The 18,592-nt window shown below is 55.3% G+C and overlaps 1 protein-coding gene across 2 annotated transcripts in view; it reads left to right on the top strand.

Moving 5' to 3' along the window:
• IFFO2 (intermediate filament family orphan 2) overlaps positions 1-18,592 on the top strand; it is a 50,786-nt gene extending 32,194 nt beyond the window's left edge. Inside the window, exons 2-9 of one of the 2 annotated variants that reach the window (XM_047792160.1) lie at positions 3,123-3,183; positions 4,444-4,539; positions 5,673-5,813; positions 7,118-7,257; positions 11,167-11,287; positions 11,394-11,486; positions 12,869-12,999; positions 14,188-18,592. In XM_047792160.1, the coding sequence (XP_047648116.1) occupies positions 3,123-3,183; positions 4,444-4,539; positions 5,673-5,813; positions 7,118-7,257; positions 11,167-11,287; positions 11,394-11,486; positions 12,869-12,999; positions 14,188-14,293 (889 nt within the window). In that variant the 3' untranslated portion in view covers positions 14,294-18,592. The remainder of the gene's footprint in view (positions 1-3,122; positions 3,184-4,443; positions 4,540-5,672; positions 5,814-7,117; positions 7,258-11,166; positions 11,288-11,393; positions 11,487-12,868; positions 13,000-14,187) is intronic. The other variant, XM_047792161.1, reaches the window with a different exon arrangement.

Genomic DNA, 18,592 nt, shown 5'->3' with positions numbered 1-18,592 from the left:
AGACACCCGTCCTACAGAAACCTTACTACCGTGGGCAGATCCAGGTCAGGGGACAAGACAGGGCCTGGGAAGCAGGTTGTGGAATGTTGGAGCCCACAACTTGGTGGACCAGTTTGTGGTTAAGCTGCAGGCTCCCTCCCCCTGGGCTGAGTTGCAGTGAATGCAGAGCATCTGGGGTGCCTTCAGAAACATCGCCCATCCATCGGTTCATCCCAGTCAGCTGGTGCAGCTGAAGGGCAAAGCTTTTCTGCACTGTCAACCTCAGAGCCAGCAAAGCCAAGCTTTCCCGCCGCGGCTGGGAGGGGACGTCAGTACGAGCAGCAGGTTTGGTCTGTCAAGCCAGGTGCTATCAATACACTGGGGTCCTTCCTCGGTCTCCTGGGGGCAGGTGCACCAGCTGCCCACCCATCCAGCTCTGGAAATTGTAGGCTCGTGAAATCGTTTGTGCAAGCTCATCTGCTGGGGTGCAGCTCAGCCAGGCGAGGGGGCTGCCACAGTGCCTTCTGCAGGGCAGCTAGCTAGAAGTGAGCCCCATCCCAGGCCTGTGGGATCTGGGTCTCTGTGAGAGCGAGATACCTCAGAGGTTCCCATGCACATCTCAGTGGGAACCTGGTTGCTTTAGAGCACAAGCTAGGCTTCAGTCCCATCCCTGCTTACTTGCTCTGTGACCTTAGATAGTTACCTCACCTCTCTGAACCTCAGGTCTCTCATCGGCAAAAATGGGTTTGGGGGAAAATTCTTTACTTGAGAAGGTTAATCATTCACACGGAAGCTGCTGTGATGTGTATGAAGCACCGAGCCAGTGCTCGGGACCCAGACTGTGCTCACCACTCAGTAGCCACTGCCATGGCAGCTGAAGTGTCCAGATCACCAAAGCCATGGCTTTAGTTCCCACTCTAGGTTGACTTGGGACAAGTTGTTTTCCTTCGCTGGGCCTCATTTTGCCTGTCTGTTCAATGGGTCTATTGACCCCTGCCCTACCTTCCTCATGAGAAGGTGGCTTAAAGGAAAAATGAGCAGGGGGGAGGCAGGGCCTCCTTCCCGAAAGCCTGTCTGGGAAATGGGCGTGCATGGGGGTGACGTGCCCCTGGGTGCCTGCGCCTCGCCCTTCTTGGCTCCCCTCCTCTGCTGCCCCTGCTGCTGCTGCTGTAAGACACAGTATCGAGGCTGGCCTCAGGAGCCAGGCTGCGGCCACTGCCACACCAGGCGCTCCCTTGTCCCCGCTCTGCTCAGGGGCTTTGGAACCAAGTTCCCTGCCCCCGCCAGGATGGCACGGCCAGGAGAGATGATTCAGCTCGGGACCTGTGTTCCCGAGGGAAGCTCCGGGTGCCCCCGGCTGCGGGAGGAGGTGAGGGTGGCCCGTGAATGTCTCCCCACCTGGACTTCCTGTTCCCATGGTGGACCTGGGCCTGGACTGCTGCCTCTGCGCTGCCATCCTGAGTGACCTTGGCCAAATTCTTCGTGCGCCCTGGGACTCAGTTTCCCTATTTGTACAAGGAGGGTATTCAGGGAGATGCTCCTGCCTGCGTTAGACCCTTAGCTTCTCTTGCTGCCCCTTTAGCTTCCTCCGTGCCCCTCAGCCCCGCCAGGACCCCCGACCCAGCCCCGCTGCCACTGGGTTCTGAACTCTGCAGCCCAGGGCAGATCTCAGCCTGGCTGCCGCCACGGGGCCGGGGCGGGGGGGGGCTGGTAAGGACCAAAGGGGACGGGGGAGGGAGTGTGTGCGTGTCCTCTGGGAGCCCTAGCCAGGGCCATCGTGTCTTGTGTGGGAAAGAGGAGGAATTTTCCTCTGTGTGTGCAAACAGTATCCGTTTTCTCTTGTTTCCAAAGGCCGGTGACGTAACCCACTCTTCATCCATCCCTCCCCTCTGGCCTATTTTTAGCTGGCCCCGACAGCATCCTAAAAGGCTTCCAGACCTGCCTGCTCTGAGGCCATGTAGGGAGGCAGCCGTGGGGTGAGGAAAGAGAAGCTCCTGGCCTGCCCGTCTCAGGATGGAGGCTGGAGAAGGACCTGCCCTCTGGGGAGCAAGGGGGATCTGTGTGGGGAGCGGGATGGGGCTCTGATGCGTCCCGGGTCTACAGGGAGCCTGGCAGGGTGACGCACTCAATCTGGAGCCTGGTTTGCGTCTGAGCCTCACCTGTCCTCACTCTGACCTTGGGCACCTGACTCTGCCTTGTTTTCCTCGCCCATAATGTGGGGATCCTGGTGGCACCTACATTAGAGGTTGTTGTGAGGATTGAATGGCACCAGGTGGAGCAGTGCCTGGTCCCCAGTCAGCAGTCAGATAAGGCGAGCTGGCATTGTGGTGGCAACTCCTGTGATTATCACCCCATCGTACCTCCAGTTAAGGCGGGGGGTACACTGTGGGCCCCCGTGTGCCTTCTCCCTTCTGTCCTTTCCTGTCCAGCTTTAGCCAAGAAGATGATACATGTAAGGCCCCTGGAACAGAGCCTGGTACTTCATAAATATTAAATAGACGAGAGCTGTGTTTATTTTTTGTTTTAATATAATAAAACAGATCTGAGTTGAGATATCCAGCCCCACCCACTAACTAGCTGTGTGTCTTTGGTCAAGATATTTAACCTCTCTGAACCTCAATTTCCTGTCTGTAAGATGGGGATAATAACAGCGAGGCAGGAGATAGCTGTTGGTTCAGGCAGGCTGCAGGACAAATAGACTCCAAGACGGAGGGGTTGGCACAATAAAAGTTTACTTCTTGCGGGGGCAAAGGAGAGTCTGAGCGTGGTGCTGGCTGCAGCCTGGCTCCTGAGAGCAGCCTCAGCACTCCCTCTTACAGAACAGAAGGAGCCGTAGTATTTGTATAGCGCTTCACAGTTTGTGTGAAGCAGGGGTGGTGGTCCCTTCTGCCGTCGTCTACCTGCAGGGGTGCTCTCATGCCTTCAGCCTGGCATGTGTCAGTACCACCTGGTATTATGGTTATGGGTCAACCTGACTGACCCACCCACCCACCCTAGACTGGCAGCTCCCAAGGGACAGATGGGGATGGAGTCAGGTCCTTGCCCAGCCCGGGAACGGGCTCAGGGTGGGTGCTGGCATTGTGTCTGAGGTGGGACTGACCTCAGGAGGCCCCTCTGACCACTGTCCTTCTTGGCTTTTGCAGATGGGAGGAGGAGCTTGCTAAGCGCATGAATCTCCAGACCATGGTGGACACACTGCAGGAGGTAAGAGATCCCGGCTTGAGGAGGCTCTCAGGAGAGCCATGTGGCCGAGGGGCAGAGCCAGGGGCAGTTCCCAGCACAGCTTCAGTGCTGCGTTACCTCCTGCTCCTCAATCTCTCCTCGGTGGAGCCTCGCTTCCCCGGCCTCAGGGCTGAAGGCACCACCCAGTGTTGTGGAAAGCTCCAGTATGGGAGTCCAGGTGCTGCCCCTGGCTTGCAGGCACCAACCTGGGGCTGAGAGCTCTGAAGAGGGTGGTAGGTGTGACACTGGGTGGGCTCCCAGCCCCAGCGGGCGGTCCATGGTGGGTCTGGGGACATTCTCTTGCTCTTCTGACTCGGCGGCTCTGTGCTCTGGGCCCTGCTCCTCACTCGCCAGCTGTGTGCTCTGGGCAGCAAACTTTACCTTCTCAGCCTTTGTTTTCCTCTCAGCCACCAGTGTGGTGACCCCATGAGAAGGCATGCAAAGCTCTTTCAAGCATTAAAAAAAATTGCCTTCTGGGAGTTCCCTGGTGGCTCAGTGGGTTAAAGATCCGGCGTCGTCACTGCTGTGGCTCAGGTTTTGATCCCTGGCCCAGGAACTTCTGCATGCCGCAAGTGCGGGAAAAAAAAAAAAAAAATTGCCTTCTGATATTTAAACATTGATTTTCTACAAAATTAGAGACAGATTTAAATAATGTCAATATGTAGGAGGCAAAGGATGAACAGCCTTCTTTTTCTTTTATGACAAAAGTGCTTTTTACTTTACAAACATAACATCTGATGCTCAAATATTTGGAAAATTCAGAACAATGCAGAGATGAAAATAAAACATACCCCCAGTTTCCCCCTCTCCACTGTTGATAAGTTGGTGTGTGACCTTCTGGTCCTTTCTGTGCAGTCACACACAAGCCCTGGGTATGCATATTTGGGTCCATTGACATATGTGACGTCGCCATTCTGGAGACCAGAGATGGTCAAACACGAGCAGTTTCACATGAACGGATCTACTCTTTTAACCTATTGGGATCACTTTTACCTTTACCTGTTCTTTTTCTCTTAATGCGTGCCATGCATTTTTTTCATACAATAAGTAGTCCTTTGAGAACTGTTTTAAGCTGAGCAGTGCCCTGCAGTGAGCAAGGGTGGAGTGGGGGGCTAGGCTGGGACGAGGTCCTTGGCACCCCTTTCTTGCCTGGCACTCAGGTGCCCGGCTCAGTTGGATATCAGGCGTCCCCACCAGGGAGCGCAGCCCCCCTAAACCCTCCGCCATCTCCATCCCCCGTAGGCAGCACAGGAGGCCGAAGCCATCCAGGAGGAGATGAACGAGAAGATTGAGCGTCTCAAGGCCGAGCTGGTGGTGTTTAAGGGGCTCATGAGTGACGTAAGTGCCACCGGCAGCCAACCCCAGGCGTCATGCCCTCCCCCACACCCATCATGCAAAACGCTTCATTCACTCCGAGGCTCCAGAGCTCGGCTTCTAGTTAGAGTCCTGGCTGGCTGCGTTTGCCCCGTGAGGATGACGGATGCATCATTGGAGACCAGGCCCCCCTCCCGGCCCCCTCCCCACTTCCGCTCCCCTTGGTCTGAGTAGAGATGCATTAATCTGCTGCTTAACCCATCCTGCCCTCCCGGGGCTCCTCTGATGGTCTGTGTGTGTTTGCTCCGCCTCCTGCCGGCTCACCACGGTGAGGGCGGGTGGAGGGTGGCCTTGGGTCTCGGAGTCTGGGTGCCGTGGGGGCCTGCCTGAGAGGCTTCCGGGCCAGCGGCCTTCGGCAGGGTTGTTTTGGAAGTTGGGACAGGCCAGTGTATGTGTCCTTGGGATGATCGGAGCCCCTCTGAGTAACCGTGGGTGTGGTGGGGGCAGCCATTGGCAACCAGGGCCTCCTTCCTGCTGGGGACCCAGTTTCCCGCCACCTTCCAGCAGTGGGTAGTATGTCAAGTCTTCAGAAAGGAGAAGGAGCCCTAGTTCAGGTGACTCAGCCTGACGTGGTTTCTGGTCCCGACGGTCGAGAGGCTGGGGCTGGAAGAGGCCACCTGGCTTACCCCCAGTGGGGTCCGAGGGACCCCCTCCTCGTCCTAGGCAGCCCCCTCCAAGAGCCAGGGGAGGAGTCTCTGTGGGGGGCAGGCCGGGTGGGAAAGCAGGGAGCTCTTTCAACAGCGGGACTTGTCTTTCTTTTTTTTCTTTGCTCTGACAAAATAAACACTGACTCTGCGGCTGCTGCGAGGATGCCTTCCAGCCCTTAGGGAGACCGGCAAACACCGTCTCACATTGTCCAGTTGGCGCCGAAGCCCTTAGCTCCCAGAGTCCCCCCGCCCCCCTGCCCTGAACCTGAGCGGCTGTCCCGACCCTTCCACCCAGAAAAGGCTCAAGGCCCTCTTTGGACTCCCGGGCCTCCCGCCTGACACCTAGGGCTCCCCGCCGCCTCCGCCCAGCCGGAGCCAGGGAGCACCCCCACCCGCCCCCACGCTTGCTCCATCCCTCGCTCACGTAACCCCCTGCTGTCCTCCCTGCAGCCCATGACAGACCTGGACACAAAGATCCAAGAAAAGGCCATGAAGGTGGACATGGACATCTGCCGCCGAATCGATATCACGGCCAAGCTGTGCGATGTCGCACAGCAGCGGAACTCGGAAGACGTGTCCAAGATCTTCCAGGTGACTAGGGCCGCCCTGCTCACCAGCCGCCACTCCACCCTGCCTGGTCACCCCGTTTCCCTCACACCCCCTCCCCCCCAGGTAGCGTTCCCCCAGCCCTCTGGCCGCCGCAGGAAAACATAGACTCAGGGATGCGTAGACGGATAGGCCCGTCTGATTCCATCATCAAGGCTGACCACGTCATCACATGGCTGAGGACACCACCCACCGGGATGGGTGGGTGGGGGAACAGGCTCCAGGAAGGAAACGGCAGAGCTGGGACCAGGACTCGGGTCTGATCTGCCAGGGCTTGGTCCGTCCGACCACTGAGTCCACTGCCCTGCTTCCTGGCTCTTCCTTTGGGAACCAGAACAGGGTGCTAGCGCCATGGTCGGGGAGCCCTGGCCAAGGCTCTGGGAGCGCTGGGTGAGCTGACCTGAGCCCTGGCCCGTGAGCCTCAGATTTCAGAAGAAGAGCCCTTGCCCACTGACTCTTCTCCGTTTCCACGGCGGACACTCTCGATGCTCCCCTCCCCCATGCCGATGAGCAAGTGTGTGTGTCCTGGGCAAAGGCAATGGGTTAGCACTGGTGAGGGGCCCGGGGGCTCGTCCAGCTGCCCGAAGGGCCTGTGTCATTCTCTGAAGGCTGCTTCTTGAGTTTGGGGTTGTGGTTTGGCTTTTGCTTGAGCCCAGGGCCATGTGGCGTGCTGTCGCTTGAAGTGTGTGACTTTGGATGTTGTGGGGTGAGGTCTGGGCTTCCGCCGGGCCCATTATCCATCTTGTGCCTTCTTACTGCCCTTCAGCGGCAAAGCAGGGGAGACCATTTCAACCTTTGTCTGGTTTGTCGCGTCTTGTCTGCTTGGCGTGGAGGCTTGTTGAACCTGGGGCTGTCTGCCTGTAGGTCACCTTTGCATGTGAGCAGATGACCCTGGGAAGCCTAGGGCCGTCCATGCCTCTGTCAGGGGCTCTCTGTCTCTCTGGCTGGCTCTGAGACACCCTGGGTGACGCGGTGTCCCAGCCTGGCCTCGTCCCAAATCATGGGGCTGCCTCCCTGGTGAAGGGGTGAGCTGAGCTGGCCCAACCACCCGGCATCCCAGGGGAGGGAAGGGTCCAGGCCATCTGTTCCTCCATCCTGCATGTCTCCCTCCCACCTCACGCTTCCTGCTAACGTCGCCTGCTTCTTAGACGCCCTGCGCATCTATCCTGCAGCGGCTGGCCCCAGCCACCTCCATCCATCCCATGGGACGCCGGCCCCCTTCCCAGTCCACCCGCCCTCCATGCTGGCTGAGCCTCCCAGTTACCTGGATCTCTTCCTTTCCGGGTCAGGTGGTCCCCAAAAAGAAAGAGCGTAAGGTGGCTTCGGACGATGACATCTCTGAGCAGGACGGGGAGGTGAACCGGTTCTCGGACGACGAGGTCGGCTCCATGAACATCACGGACGAGATGAAACGCATGTTTAACCAGCTGTGAGTATCCCGGCTGCTCAGGCGCTTGGGAGGGCCCTAGTGCAGGGGTGGCAAACCAGTGGCCGGGGCTGAAAGTCGCCTGCAGGTGTTTGGTTGGCCGGCATGGTGTTCTAGAAAGAATTTGGATTCATTTCCAACAGTTAGCATTTGGGAGTTTTACATTTTCAGAAAGGGCCAAATGGCGGTCCTATTTGTGGGTGACTCTTTTAATCAAGACGTAACTGATGTGTAACATGGTGTTAGTTTCAGGTATGCAGTGTAATGATTCAATGCTTCTGTGCGTGGGGAAATCGCCACAATAAGTCTAGTTCACCTCCATCACCATACAAAGTTGGTTTTTTTGGTTATTTTTCCCTCTCGGGATGCACTGCTGCCTGGGTTAGAGGCAGAGTCTGGGCTGGGGATGGTCAGTGGTGGGCTTGAGCCGGCTTGGACCAGCTCGTGAAAGCGGATTGTATGCATCTCTGCCCACACCAGGTTCAGGGGTGGCACATTTGTAGCTTCAAATTGGCTACAGTGGGAAATTGCCACATGCTGCCAGTGTGAGCAGCCCTCTCCCGCCCCTCTCGGACAAGCTGGTCTACTAGAACCTCGCTGGGTATGGTCATCTGGGGCAGGGATGCAGTGTACTTGCAATCCTGATCCATCTTCGCTCTAATCTGTGCAGTATTCGCGGGCGGGGTGGGGGAGGGGAGGGGAGCAGCCAGCTGCGGGCCTTGACTGACTCACCTGAGGCCTTGAGTCAGAGGGCAGGCTGGGACTGGGCCTCTGGAGTCCACCTTTCCCTCTGCCCCACTGGCCTGCTCTCACCTGCTCTCTCCCCAGAATCCCTTGTAGTTGGGCCCTGGGGCCCTGGGAAGTCAGCTCTTGCCCAGAATGCCATTCTCCCTCTCCACCCCTACGTCCCGTCCCTCCGCCCCCTTGCATCCGACTCTCAGGGCCACGCACGCCTTCTGGCCTGATGTCCCTTCCTGGGACGCCTGGGTTTCCAAAAGCAGGGCTGGATTCGAGCGCTTGGCTCTAATGAGCCATCACAAACCTCCCGGGGCCCTCCAGGAGGGCGCCCCCAATCAGCTGGTGCTCCTGCCTCATACTCCTTTCAAGAGCCAGGGGCACAGGCCTGTCCCATTGCTTCCTGCACTGCTCGGAGCTGGCCTCGCATGGCAGAGTCCAAGGATCACTCCATCTGGTCCCCTTATGGCCTAGGGAGGACACTGAGGCTCAGAGAGGGCTGTGTGAGTGGGGACGGAGCCAGGCCCCCAAATTTTGGTCCAGTGCTTTGCTCCCAACTGGCTGTCTTCCTGCTCAGAAGGATTTTTCCCTCGTTGCCCTTGCCATACTCGCTTCACCCTGTCGACTTAGGAGTCAGAGCTGGCAGGATGGTTTGACGCTTCGGATACCGGCTGTTTCCTTGAAACAGAACTAAGACGGGGCTGTGTCTGGGAGGTGGGGGTTGTTGCTGTTTTGAGGGTGACAAGAGGACTCCTAGATTCTTCATTATCTTTTGAGCTTGACTCCCCTTCTCACATCCCCCATTCTCATATGCTCGTATTTCGCTGACGAGAGCGGCTTTGGGAGAGAACCCTTGGCCGACGTGGGTTTTCTGAACGTTGCTGTGGGCCTTCCTGAGTGTAGGGCAGGGTTGTACGCCCCAGAGACACAGCTGGGTTCATCTGGTTGAATTCAAGGGCTTCTCTGAAGAAACCGTGGTCCCCGGTTTTCATAAAGTCACCAGGAATTCCCAGGCTGCCCAGGAAGGGGGTGCTCTAAAGAGCTGTGCTCCCGTGTGTGTGAAGGAACTTGCTGATGCTGCAGAAATGGGCACCTGAGCGTTGCCAGGTCTGAACTGGGTTCAGTATCCAATTGGATTCATCTGGTTGTAAAGCTAAGTTCAAAAAATGTATATCCTCTGATCACCCCTCCTCCCTTGTAGTTGAGCCAAGGGCGCACCGGCAGACCGCACCCTAGGCGGGGCCCTGGCCCCCTCCAGCCGACGTCTCCACTAGCTATGGGCTGAGACCCAAGCCACAAGCTGCCCCCCGGCCAGTTCCTCTGAAGTCTTTGAATAATGCACCCGTGTCAGGGCTGTTTTGTTTTGATCAAAATCGGTTGCTTGGGCTTCAGATCAAGGAGAAGGGGAGGAATTTGCTACTTTCTCTGCTGCAGTAGGCAGCCCTCTTCCTCAGCCCTGCCCTCCAGGTCTGGGGGGAGTGGGGGCACCTCTTCTGAGCCCTTTCTCTTGTCCAGCTTCCTGTCCTTTCTTGTTCCTCATTACTCAGCTGGGGTTTCCTTCGGGTCCCAGCCACTGGGAAGGAAGTGAAGTCAGCAGTCTAGTATGTGATGCGGCAATGGGTCCACCAGTGACCCAGGGGCTCTCCTGGAGCTGCTGCTCCTCCCTCTCCCACCCACCAGGCAGTGCCTCCCCCTTGGCCCCCTGCAGCCCTGCCCCAGCTCTGGTCCCTGGATGCAGGGAGCCACCTGCAGGCTCCTTCAGGAACTGCTTTTTGGTGGGGACCCTGGCTCCAGGGGGCGCTCTGGGCAGCTCTTTTCCTGGAATTCTTGGGCTCTGCCTGGGGGCCCATGGTCAGCAAGTTGATAGCAATGCTCTGTAGGATCCAGGAGGTAATTGAAGGAGTGAGCGTGGGCAGTGAGGAGCCTGGGGGTGGGAGTCTGAGGACTTGGGACCCACATATTCCTCTGTGGCTGATTCACTGCGTCAAATGAATGAATGTCCTACAGACCTCAGGCTTCCCATTGGAATAATGGGCATTTGAGGTGACTGGTTTTTATGGTCCTCTCCAGTTGGGGCAACCAGTGCATCTCCAGAAACCCCAGTTCCTACATGGTCCATCACCCTCCCTCCGGGTCTAGTGAATAGGGGAGCCCAGAAATCGCTCCGGCTTTGCATTCAAATCTGATTTCCAGCATGTATTGTTCTAGAAGTCCACCTAATCCCTCTGTGCCTCAGTTCCTCACCCTGTAACATGGGACTAATGATCACACTAACCTCATAGGACTGTTGAGAGGATGGAATGAATTGCATTTGAATATGCTTAGTGGCTGGTCTCGTGCTCAGCACATAGTAGGTGCTTGGTGATGTTTTGGTGGGAGGAAAGAGCTGTAGGAAACAGAAAGATCTGCCTAGTTCCTGGTACAGGCTAGCTATGTGACTTTGGACAAGTGAATTATTCCTTCTGAGCCGCAATTTCTTAGTCTGTAAAATGGGAATGAGAGTACCCACCTTTCCGAGTTGTGAAGAAGATGATATGAATCACCCCGGGCATAGTAGGGGCTCCAGAAATGAGCTGTTAAATGCCTGGAAAACAGTCACGAGATTGGACTCTGGAGAAAAATATGTTTAGCCTCCATTAATGAAGGCCTGGCATCTTTAGGAATATACACTTTAAATTGTATAAATAATATGTAAATACATTTTGCATTTGGGAATTCCTGTCGTGGCTCAGTGGTTAACGAATCTGACTAGGAACCATGAGGTTGCGGGTTTAATCCCTGGCCTTGCTCGGTGGGTTAAGGATCCGGTGCTGCCGTGAGCTGTGGTGGTAGGTCGCAGATGCGGCTCGGATCCCGTGTTGCTGTGGCTCTGGCGTAGGCGGGCGGCTACAGCTCTGATTCAACCCCTAGCCTGGGAACCTCCATTTGCCATGGGAAGTGGCCCTGGAAAAGGCAAAAAGACAAAAAAATAAAAATAAAAATAAAAATACATTCTGCATTTGAAAAGACTTAAATTCCATGGAGCAGGTGCCTGCCCCCTTTGGCCACCGTCCCCTGTCTTTTTGGGTGGCCACCTGGCAGGAGCCTGCCCATCAGGGCAGTGGCCCTCACTATCCCCTGTCTAGACCCCTGGAGCCTGGCTTCTGTTCAGTCATGCCCTTCCGTGTCTCCCCGTAGGCGAGAGACCTTTGACTTTGACGATGACTGTGATAGCCTCACGTGGGAAGAGAATGAAGACACGCTGCTGCTCTGGGAAGACTTCACCAACTGCAATCCGACCATCGACCTGCAGGGCGAGGTGAGCCGGGCCCAGCTTCCCAGAGGATTGACGGTCCCTCATCCCCTGTTCTTTCCCTGAGCCCCCAGCGCCCGGCTAAGTTGTCCCCTCTGTTCTGTTTTCCCAGCAAGAGGAAAACCTGGGCAACTTGATCCACGAGACGGAGTCCTTCTTCAAGACGAGAGACAAGGAGTACCAGGAAACGATAGGCCAGATCGAGGTGAGGCGCCCCCTGGTGACCTGGTCGAGACCCCTTGGTGGTTAAGTGCCCACGTGGACAGGGGCTGGTAGAGCTGGGCAGACACAGGATCCGGAGTCGGGATGACTAGGGATCCCCTACCTGGCCCTGGGCAAGTCCCACCTCTCCTAGAGCCTCAGTTTCCTAATCTGTAAAGTGGGGGTGGTGGTCCCTGTCTGCTTCAGAGAGGTTTATTTCAAAAGTTATTGGACTGAGGAGTTCCCATCGTAGCTAGGCAATAATGAACTCGACTAGTAACCATGAGGACACAGGTTCAATCCCTGGCCTCACTCTGTGGGTTAAGGATCTGGTGTTGCTGTGAGCTACAGTGTAGGTTGCAGATGTAGCTCGGATCCCACGTTGCTGTGGCTGTGATGTAGGCCAGCAGCTGTAGCTCTGATTTGATCCCTAGCCTGGGAACCTCCATATGCCGTGGGTGCGGCCCTAAAAAGACCAAAAAAAAAAAAAGGTTATTTGACTGAGATGGCGATCTCAAAATAACAAGACCTGATGTTTGAGTGACATCAAGTGACACTGGGCACTCAGTCAGCCCTTTACAAACACACCCTCCCTGGTAGCCACAAGTGCCTAGAGGGACCTAGGTGCCTTCACCCTATGCAGTAGGTACTGTGCGCCCCCGTTTTATAGGGGAGGAGATGACATTAAAAAGACCAAGTGGGGAGTTCCCTCTGTGGCACAGTGGGTTAATGGTCTGGCTTGTCTCTGTAAAGGCACTAGTTCCATGCCTGACCCAGGGCAGTGGGTTAAGGATCCGGGGTTGCTTCAGCTATGGTGTAGGTTGCAGCTCCGGCTCGGATTTGATCCATGGGCTGGGAAGGTTCATATGTCACGGGGGCAGCTGAAAAAGAAAAAAAAAAAAAAAGAGAGAGAGCCCAAGTGAGTTGCCCAAGGCCCCCCAGCGAGGAAGCAGCCTTCAAGCCCAGTTCTCCCTGCCCTGGAGCCTGTGCACTTGGCCACCTCTATCAGTGATAGTCACTACTATTGTCACGCTAGAGAAAGAGAAGGCCAGCTCCTTCCCTGGGGGATATGTCACTTTTGGAGGAGAAGGGTCAGAAACAAGAGACTGCAGAAGTTTTCTAATCCAGCCCGCCTAGAGGAGTGCAGGGATGCTGGATGGCGCGGAGTCACTAGGGCTGCCCCTGTGGTTGCTAAGCAACCATTCCCCTTCCACCAGAAGCAGTTCCAGGGGCCCTGAACCAGTAGCAGAGAGCAGAGGGAGGGCCTTGAGGGCGTGGTGTCCCAGGGTGGCCCCGATGCCACCACCACTGAGGCTGGGAGGCTGCTGAGTGGTCTGCTGGGAGGATGACCCGGCATCCCCTTCATCCCATGTTGGTTCCTCTCAGCTGGAGCTGGCCACGGCCAAGAGCGACATGAACCGACACTTGCATGAGTACATGGAGATGTGCAGCATGAAGCGGGGCCTGGACGTGCAGATGGAGACCTGCCGCCGGCTCATCAAAGGCTCCGCAGACAGGTACCCGGCCCTATCCTCCCTGGCGATGCTATGGTGGTGACCTAGGGGGGCAGGCGGTGAGGGCATTTGTGGGGCTGCAGCTTATAGCCTGGCCATTTCATTTGCCCAGCCCCTCTGTCCATCTGTCCGTCCACCTGTCCACGGGTCCAGTGACTACTGGTCACTTACTGTGTGCGGATGCCTTCCACATCTAAGTTCATGAGACTCCCACCATGATCCGGCCCCTATTGATACAACAGCTACTGTGCAAGGCTTGCTCTGTGCAAGGCCACGAGGACACAGTGATGACCAGAACCGTCATAGCCCCTGCCCCCCCTGGAGCCCATGCCCCACTTCCTGCTGAGTCGGTGCGTGGAGGCAGTGAGCGGGGCTCAAGTGTGTCCATAGGAAGCAATTTTCCATCTTTTTCCAAGGCCACGTGGGTGTGTCCCCAGGAGACAGATATGTACCTGGCCTCTTTTATGTGCCGGGGGACATCAAAATAAAGACAGAGCCCCTGCCCTCAAGGAACACACAGCCTCTTGGGGGAGACAGACCTGCGAATAATAAAACGAGATGATACATGTAAAATGCTTGGCATGAAGCACTGATGCTTCTCTTTATGACTGTCCTTGCAGGCTGTGGTTTGGGCTCTAAGAGTGGGAGAGGCAGAGGGAAGTTGTGTGTGTGTGGGGGGGCGCTTAGCATGTCACACCTTTGGCGGCTTGATTCCCAGAACCCACTGCTGTTATCTCCGTTGTTCAGATGGAGGTACGTACATGTAGGCAGGGAAAATAGTTTGTCCCCAACCTCCTGGCTCACCAGTGACAGCCAGATTTGCACCCTGTGCTATTAAACCCTATGCTGTATGGCCTCCCTTTGAGCTCCGAGTTACTTGCCCAGGCCTGTGTTAGATGATGGTTGGGTAAGAACTGAACTTGACCCACGGTTCCTGCTCCCAAGGAGCTCTCAGCACCAAGGGCAATTAGAGAGGCTGGCGCAGGGCATCCAAAGTGGTCTCAAGTGCCACGTTCAACTCCTGAGCTTCCAAGATTCTAGGGAAAGCAGAGCAAGGGCGGGTCTCAGGGCAGGATCCTCTTCTGAGGTTAGGTTTTCCAGGAGTGGTTGCTCCATCTTTCCTGCTCTCTGAGTCCCTTCCATGGTCCCCAGGCTGCCCACTGATGTCCCCCATTCTCTTGTGCCTTCCAGGAATTCACCGTCTCCCAGCTCCGTGGCCAGCAGTGACTCAGGAAGTACAGACGAGATCCAGGACGAGTTTGAGCGGGAGGCGGATGTGGAGCCCATGGTCAGCTGATGACCGAGGCCCCCCCAGCCCGTGCCTGGTGGTCTTGGTGATGGGCCCTCTGCCACCCTCTCCCCACGGGGCCGGGAAGGCTCCTCGGAGTGGGGTCCAGTCCTCACCACGCAGACTTCCTTTGCCCTCCCTTCTCTGGAGGCCCCGAGGGACCGCTGCTTCCTTCCTCCCTCCCTCCCTTCCGCCCACCAGTGCCCCTCTCCATCCACCCACCCAAGGAATGGTGCTGTCAATTTCTATTGTTCTCCACGTTACAAATGCAGACTTCTGTCCGGACGATGCGGTGTTAACTGTGCCTTTTCCCTTAAGCTGAGCCACTTTGAGCTCCAAAGAATTATTCCTAGCAGGTGTTTTTATACAAAACTGTAAGGTGAGGGCGGGGGCCCCTGGCGTGTTCAATGCCATTTTCTACCCTCCCACCTGCTCCTCCGATTGGCCATAAATGCTGCCCTCCCTCCTCTGCTGCAGTTGGGCTTGGGATGGTCAACCTCCCCCCAGGAAAGAGCTATTTGCCTTTTTGACCTTTCCAGGCCTGGGTGGGGACTTCCCAAGGGTTCGTTACTTTACCAAAAGAGAGAAAAGAAGGAGGGGGGGGAGACAAATTTTTATTTTGTGTTTTTGGATCGAGTGGCAAAAGCAGAGGGACAAGGCACTGTGGGGGAAGGTGGAACCTCACTGTGTTTAAACTACTATGCAAAAAACAAAACAAAAAAAGCAGCTTGCCTTATACCGTTGTGGAAGGTAGGCCCTCTCCCAGGTCCCTGCTTCCCCTGGAGCTGGGAGGGAGGCCGAAGCTAGAGTGATGTCTCTCGAAAACTCTGAGGGTGAGCACTGACTTGGGAGGGCTTTGGGTTGAGGTTGGTAGCGAGGCCTGGGTCCTGCGAGGCCCCCAGCCACCCGGCTGCTTGCTTTCCTGGGACTTCTGTGGGTTGTGGGGGAGGTGTCTTTTATTGTCCTGATGATGATTTTTTTTTTTTCTCAGCCAACAATAAGAGGTTATAGATCTGTCATTTCTCTGTGAGAAAGTCTGAAGGGGGCCAGGCCTGGTGTCCACCCGCCTCCATCACGGAGCTGGGTAGGTACCGCCTGCCATCTTGGTTCTCCCCCACTGGGCCCCAGTCGCCCACTGTTTGGCTCTTGGAAGGCACTGGAAGAGGAAAGGGAGAGAGGCAGCAGGGCTGCTGGCAGAGAGGAGGTGGGGGAGTCGGAGCTCTGCTCATGGACATATGCTTACCTCTTTCCATAATTCTTTGATTGACCAGCCCGTTGGGGAGTTAATCTGAGCCAGTGTCTCCCCAGACTTGAGTGGGCCTGAGTCAAAGGCACTGTGTGGAGGCTGCCCCCAAATCTCAACTTGGAGCCAGCAGAACAGACTTTGCTTTTTGTTTTTAATTTCTGTTTTGAACCCACTCCTGTGGGTGTGATTTTTGTTTTTTTTTTGCTCAGGCGCTCCCCCTGGAGGTGAAAGGAGCAAAATGTGCCCAAGGAACAGAACCCCTGGCTCTTCGCAGCTTGTGTCTGCAGGCAGAGGAGGGGCTCCGGCCTTGAGTAGATGAGGTCCCGTCTTTCCTCCCCAGGGTACCAGTGACCTGTAAGGGCGTCCTCTCTCTTCTGTTTCCCCCACCTGTTTTTCAGTCTTAAAACTAATGTACATTACGTTCGTAATATATGCATATATATATATATATGGAGAGAGAGGAGAGTGTTAGTGATTGTGTGTCATTTTTATTTATCAGAACTTGGTGGCCTTTATTGTGAATTTTTCCTTTTTTTTTTTTTTTTTTGGTTGTTGTTGTTGTTGTTGGGGGAAACCTTCTACTGGTTCCCTGTGAAAGTCTGGCTGAAAGCCTTCCTTTCCTAGCATCTCTTGTTAACCAAACAGTCCCTTGTTAGGTACATGAAGGGACGATGGTTTTTTTGGAGGAGATTCTGCCCCTTCCCCTCCTCCTCATTAACCCTTGTTCTAAAGGTTACAGGGTTCAAACATACCTGGTTATTATTGTCATGATTGTTATTGTTGGTTTTTTTTTTTTTTAAATTTGTGTTTTAACCAAAGGTTACCAGAGCCAGTTGGGCTTGGACCTCAGCTGCTGAAAAGATTTTCCGTTTCCAGGAGGGCGGGAAACTAACCGCCCCCTGGCCCTCCTCTGACCAGGATGAGGGAGGCATCCAATGCCAGGGGCAGGCAGGCAGAGTGGAAGCCAGCCCTGGGTTGTTTCTCAAGGTGGTGGGAGGGTGACCTGTCTTTAGAGTTAAGACAATAAGGCAACAATGTAAGTATTTGGGGGTAACGAAGGTTACCATGGTGACTGGTGTCCAGTAGTATTATTTTTGCTTTTCCCCTTGGATACATAGGATGTTTGTCTTTGGGGGCTTAGGGTACTCCGAATTTGCCTAGGGTGTATGGAAACGGCGGGAGCCAGAGACAGATGCTGGCCAGAAAGATCCATCCTGATGGTTTTCAATAGCTGTTCTCCTGGGGGAGCAAGGACGTGGGGCAGACGGAGGGGTGGACAGCAAGAGTGTTGGTGACCTGCCTCCTGGGTATGGTCCTGGGTCTTAACATGTCTGCCTCCCTCTCCATCCAAGTTCTTTTTTGAGTTAGTTGCCAGTGGGCCCTGCTTGTTCCCTCGCCATGAGCCCACAGCTTGCCAAGAAAGACCCCAACGCTCGCTGGGGCAGCACCAGGTCCAGTTGGGACAAACTGGTCCGTCCTTTGTAAAGCTGTAAATACTTAATTTCGGTTTTCTATTTCTCAGCCCAGTGTCATATTGACATTGGTATTTTAGAATTGTTCTCAGATGGGCTCTCCTGTGCTGCCCTCTCTCACTCTCCTATTTTGGGGGGTTTTATAAAAAAGAGAGGATTGGGGAGGGGCAGGGAGTGTAGCTTCTTTTTGGCTCCCTGGCTGTGGAACACACACACACACACACACTACTCTGAGACTCTTAACAGGGAAAAACATGATTCGCAAGTAAACACATTGTGTTTTCTTGCGGTGACATGTCCAGAGGTCTCTGACAGGCCCATCTGTCTTGGCCTTGGCTCTGTCGGTGTAGCTCAGATGAAACCACTTTGGCTTGGGATGGGGGAGGGGGTGTGGGGCAGGGGGTAATATAAAGTGTAACTTAAGCTAAATGTAATCTATTTATAAAGCAAGAGACACTCATCTATTTTTATGAAAGGAAAGGTTTTTTTTAAATCTAGGGTAGGCAGTTGTGGTAGCCCAGCATTTTTCTGTGGACAAGGTGCATGTTGCTGCTGGATTTAATATCATCAGTTCCCCTCACCCTGTTTCCCCATCCTCACTGCCTCCTCACCCACACCCAGGATCGGCTTCAGCAGAGTGGAGTTCCCCCCCTCACCCCGTTTCCCTGTCCCTTGATCCCCCAGCTCCTTGGTCCTTGGAGGCCTAGGGGATGGGCACTTGTGGGAGTGGGTGGGCAATGGGGCATTCAGAATGGAGACGGGTGGTGGGAGGGGAAAGGGGTGCTGGGTAGGGGACACGCTCTGCTTCAGCTCTGGCCTGCCCAGACGCATTTCCCAGTCAGCTGCGTTTGGGAGAGGGTTGAGAAGCAGCAGAGTGTGGGTGACGGTGGCTGTTGGTTCAGGGAGCGCACGGCTTCCTTGGGGCCTGGGCTCCTGTGGGTCCCCGGTGGTCAGGCAGCTGGAGCAGGAGTGGAAATGCCATGAGATGCCCATGACCCAGCCCTGGCTGTGCTTCCCCCAGGCCAATGCCTGGGATATCATCCTTGATAATGCTCCTCCAGAGCCCTGGATGAGGAACTAAGGTGTTGGGGGCTTCCTTATACCCCGTCCCACCTTGGGACACTGAGCTGTGGTTCTAGAAGGGCCTTCAACTAGAGTGGTTAGTCTGGAGGCGGCCAGGGAGGGGTAAAGGCAGAGTCGCTCTGGAAGGGAATTTTCCACGCGTGGAAGATTTCGGGCTCAGGGTGAGCTGTGTGTTAGTTTTGGGCAAATCCCTCACTGTTCCCTGCACCAAGCTGTCAAAGAAATGAAGCAAAGGCACGCTCACCCAGACCCCTTCGTGGACATTTTAGCATCTACCTGATTTTTAGTCCCATCTGGGGAGACTTTCTATCCCCCTGTCCCATCCCACCCCACTGTGGCTGTTTGTCTGCCAGCTGGGTCTAGCGTCGAGGGGAAGGGGGGTGTTTATACTCATTGAAAGACTACTGATCCTACCGGAAACCAACCTGTTTACTGTACTGTTGTAAATATCATGCCCTTTATATCCTGTATATTGGCTTCTTTTAAATAAAGTGAAATGTCTTGGAA

Source organism: Phacochoerus africanus, chromosome 8, assembly GCF_016906955.1.
Source record: "Phacochoerus africanus isolate WHEZ1 chromosome 8, ROS_Pafr_v1, whole genome shotgun sequence".
Lineage (NCBI taxonomy): Eukaryota > Metazoa > Chordata > Mammalia > Artiodactyla > Suidae > Phacochoerus > Phacochoerus africanus.
The sequence above is the reverse complement of the archived record's forward strand: the minus strand, read 5'-3'. Positions and strand labels throughout refer to the sequence as shown.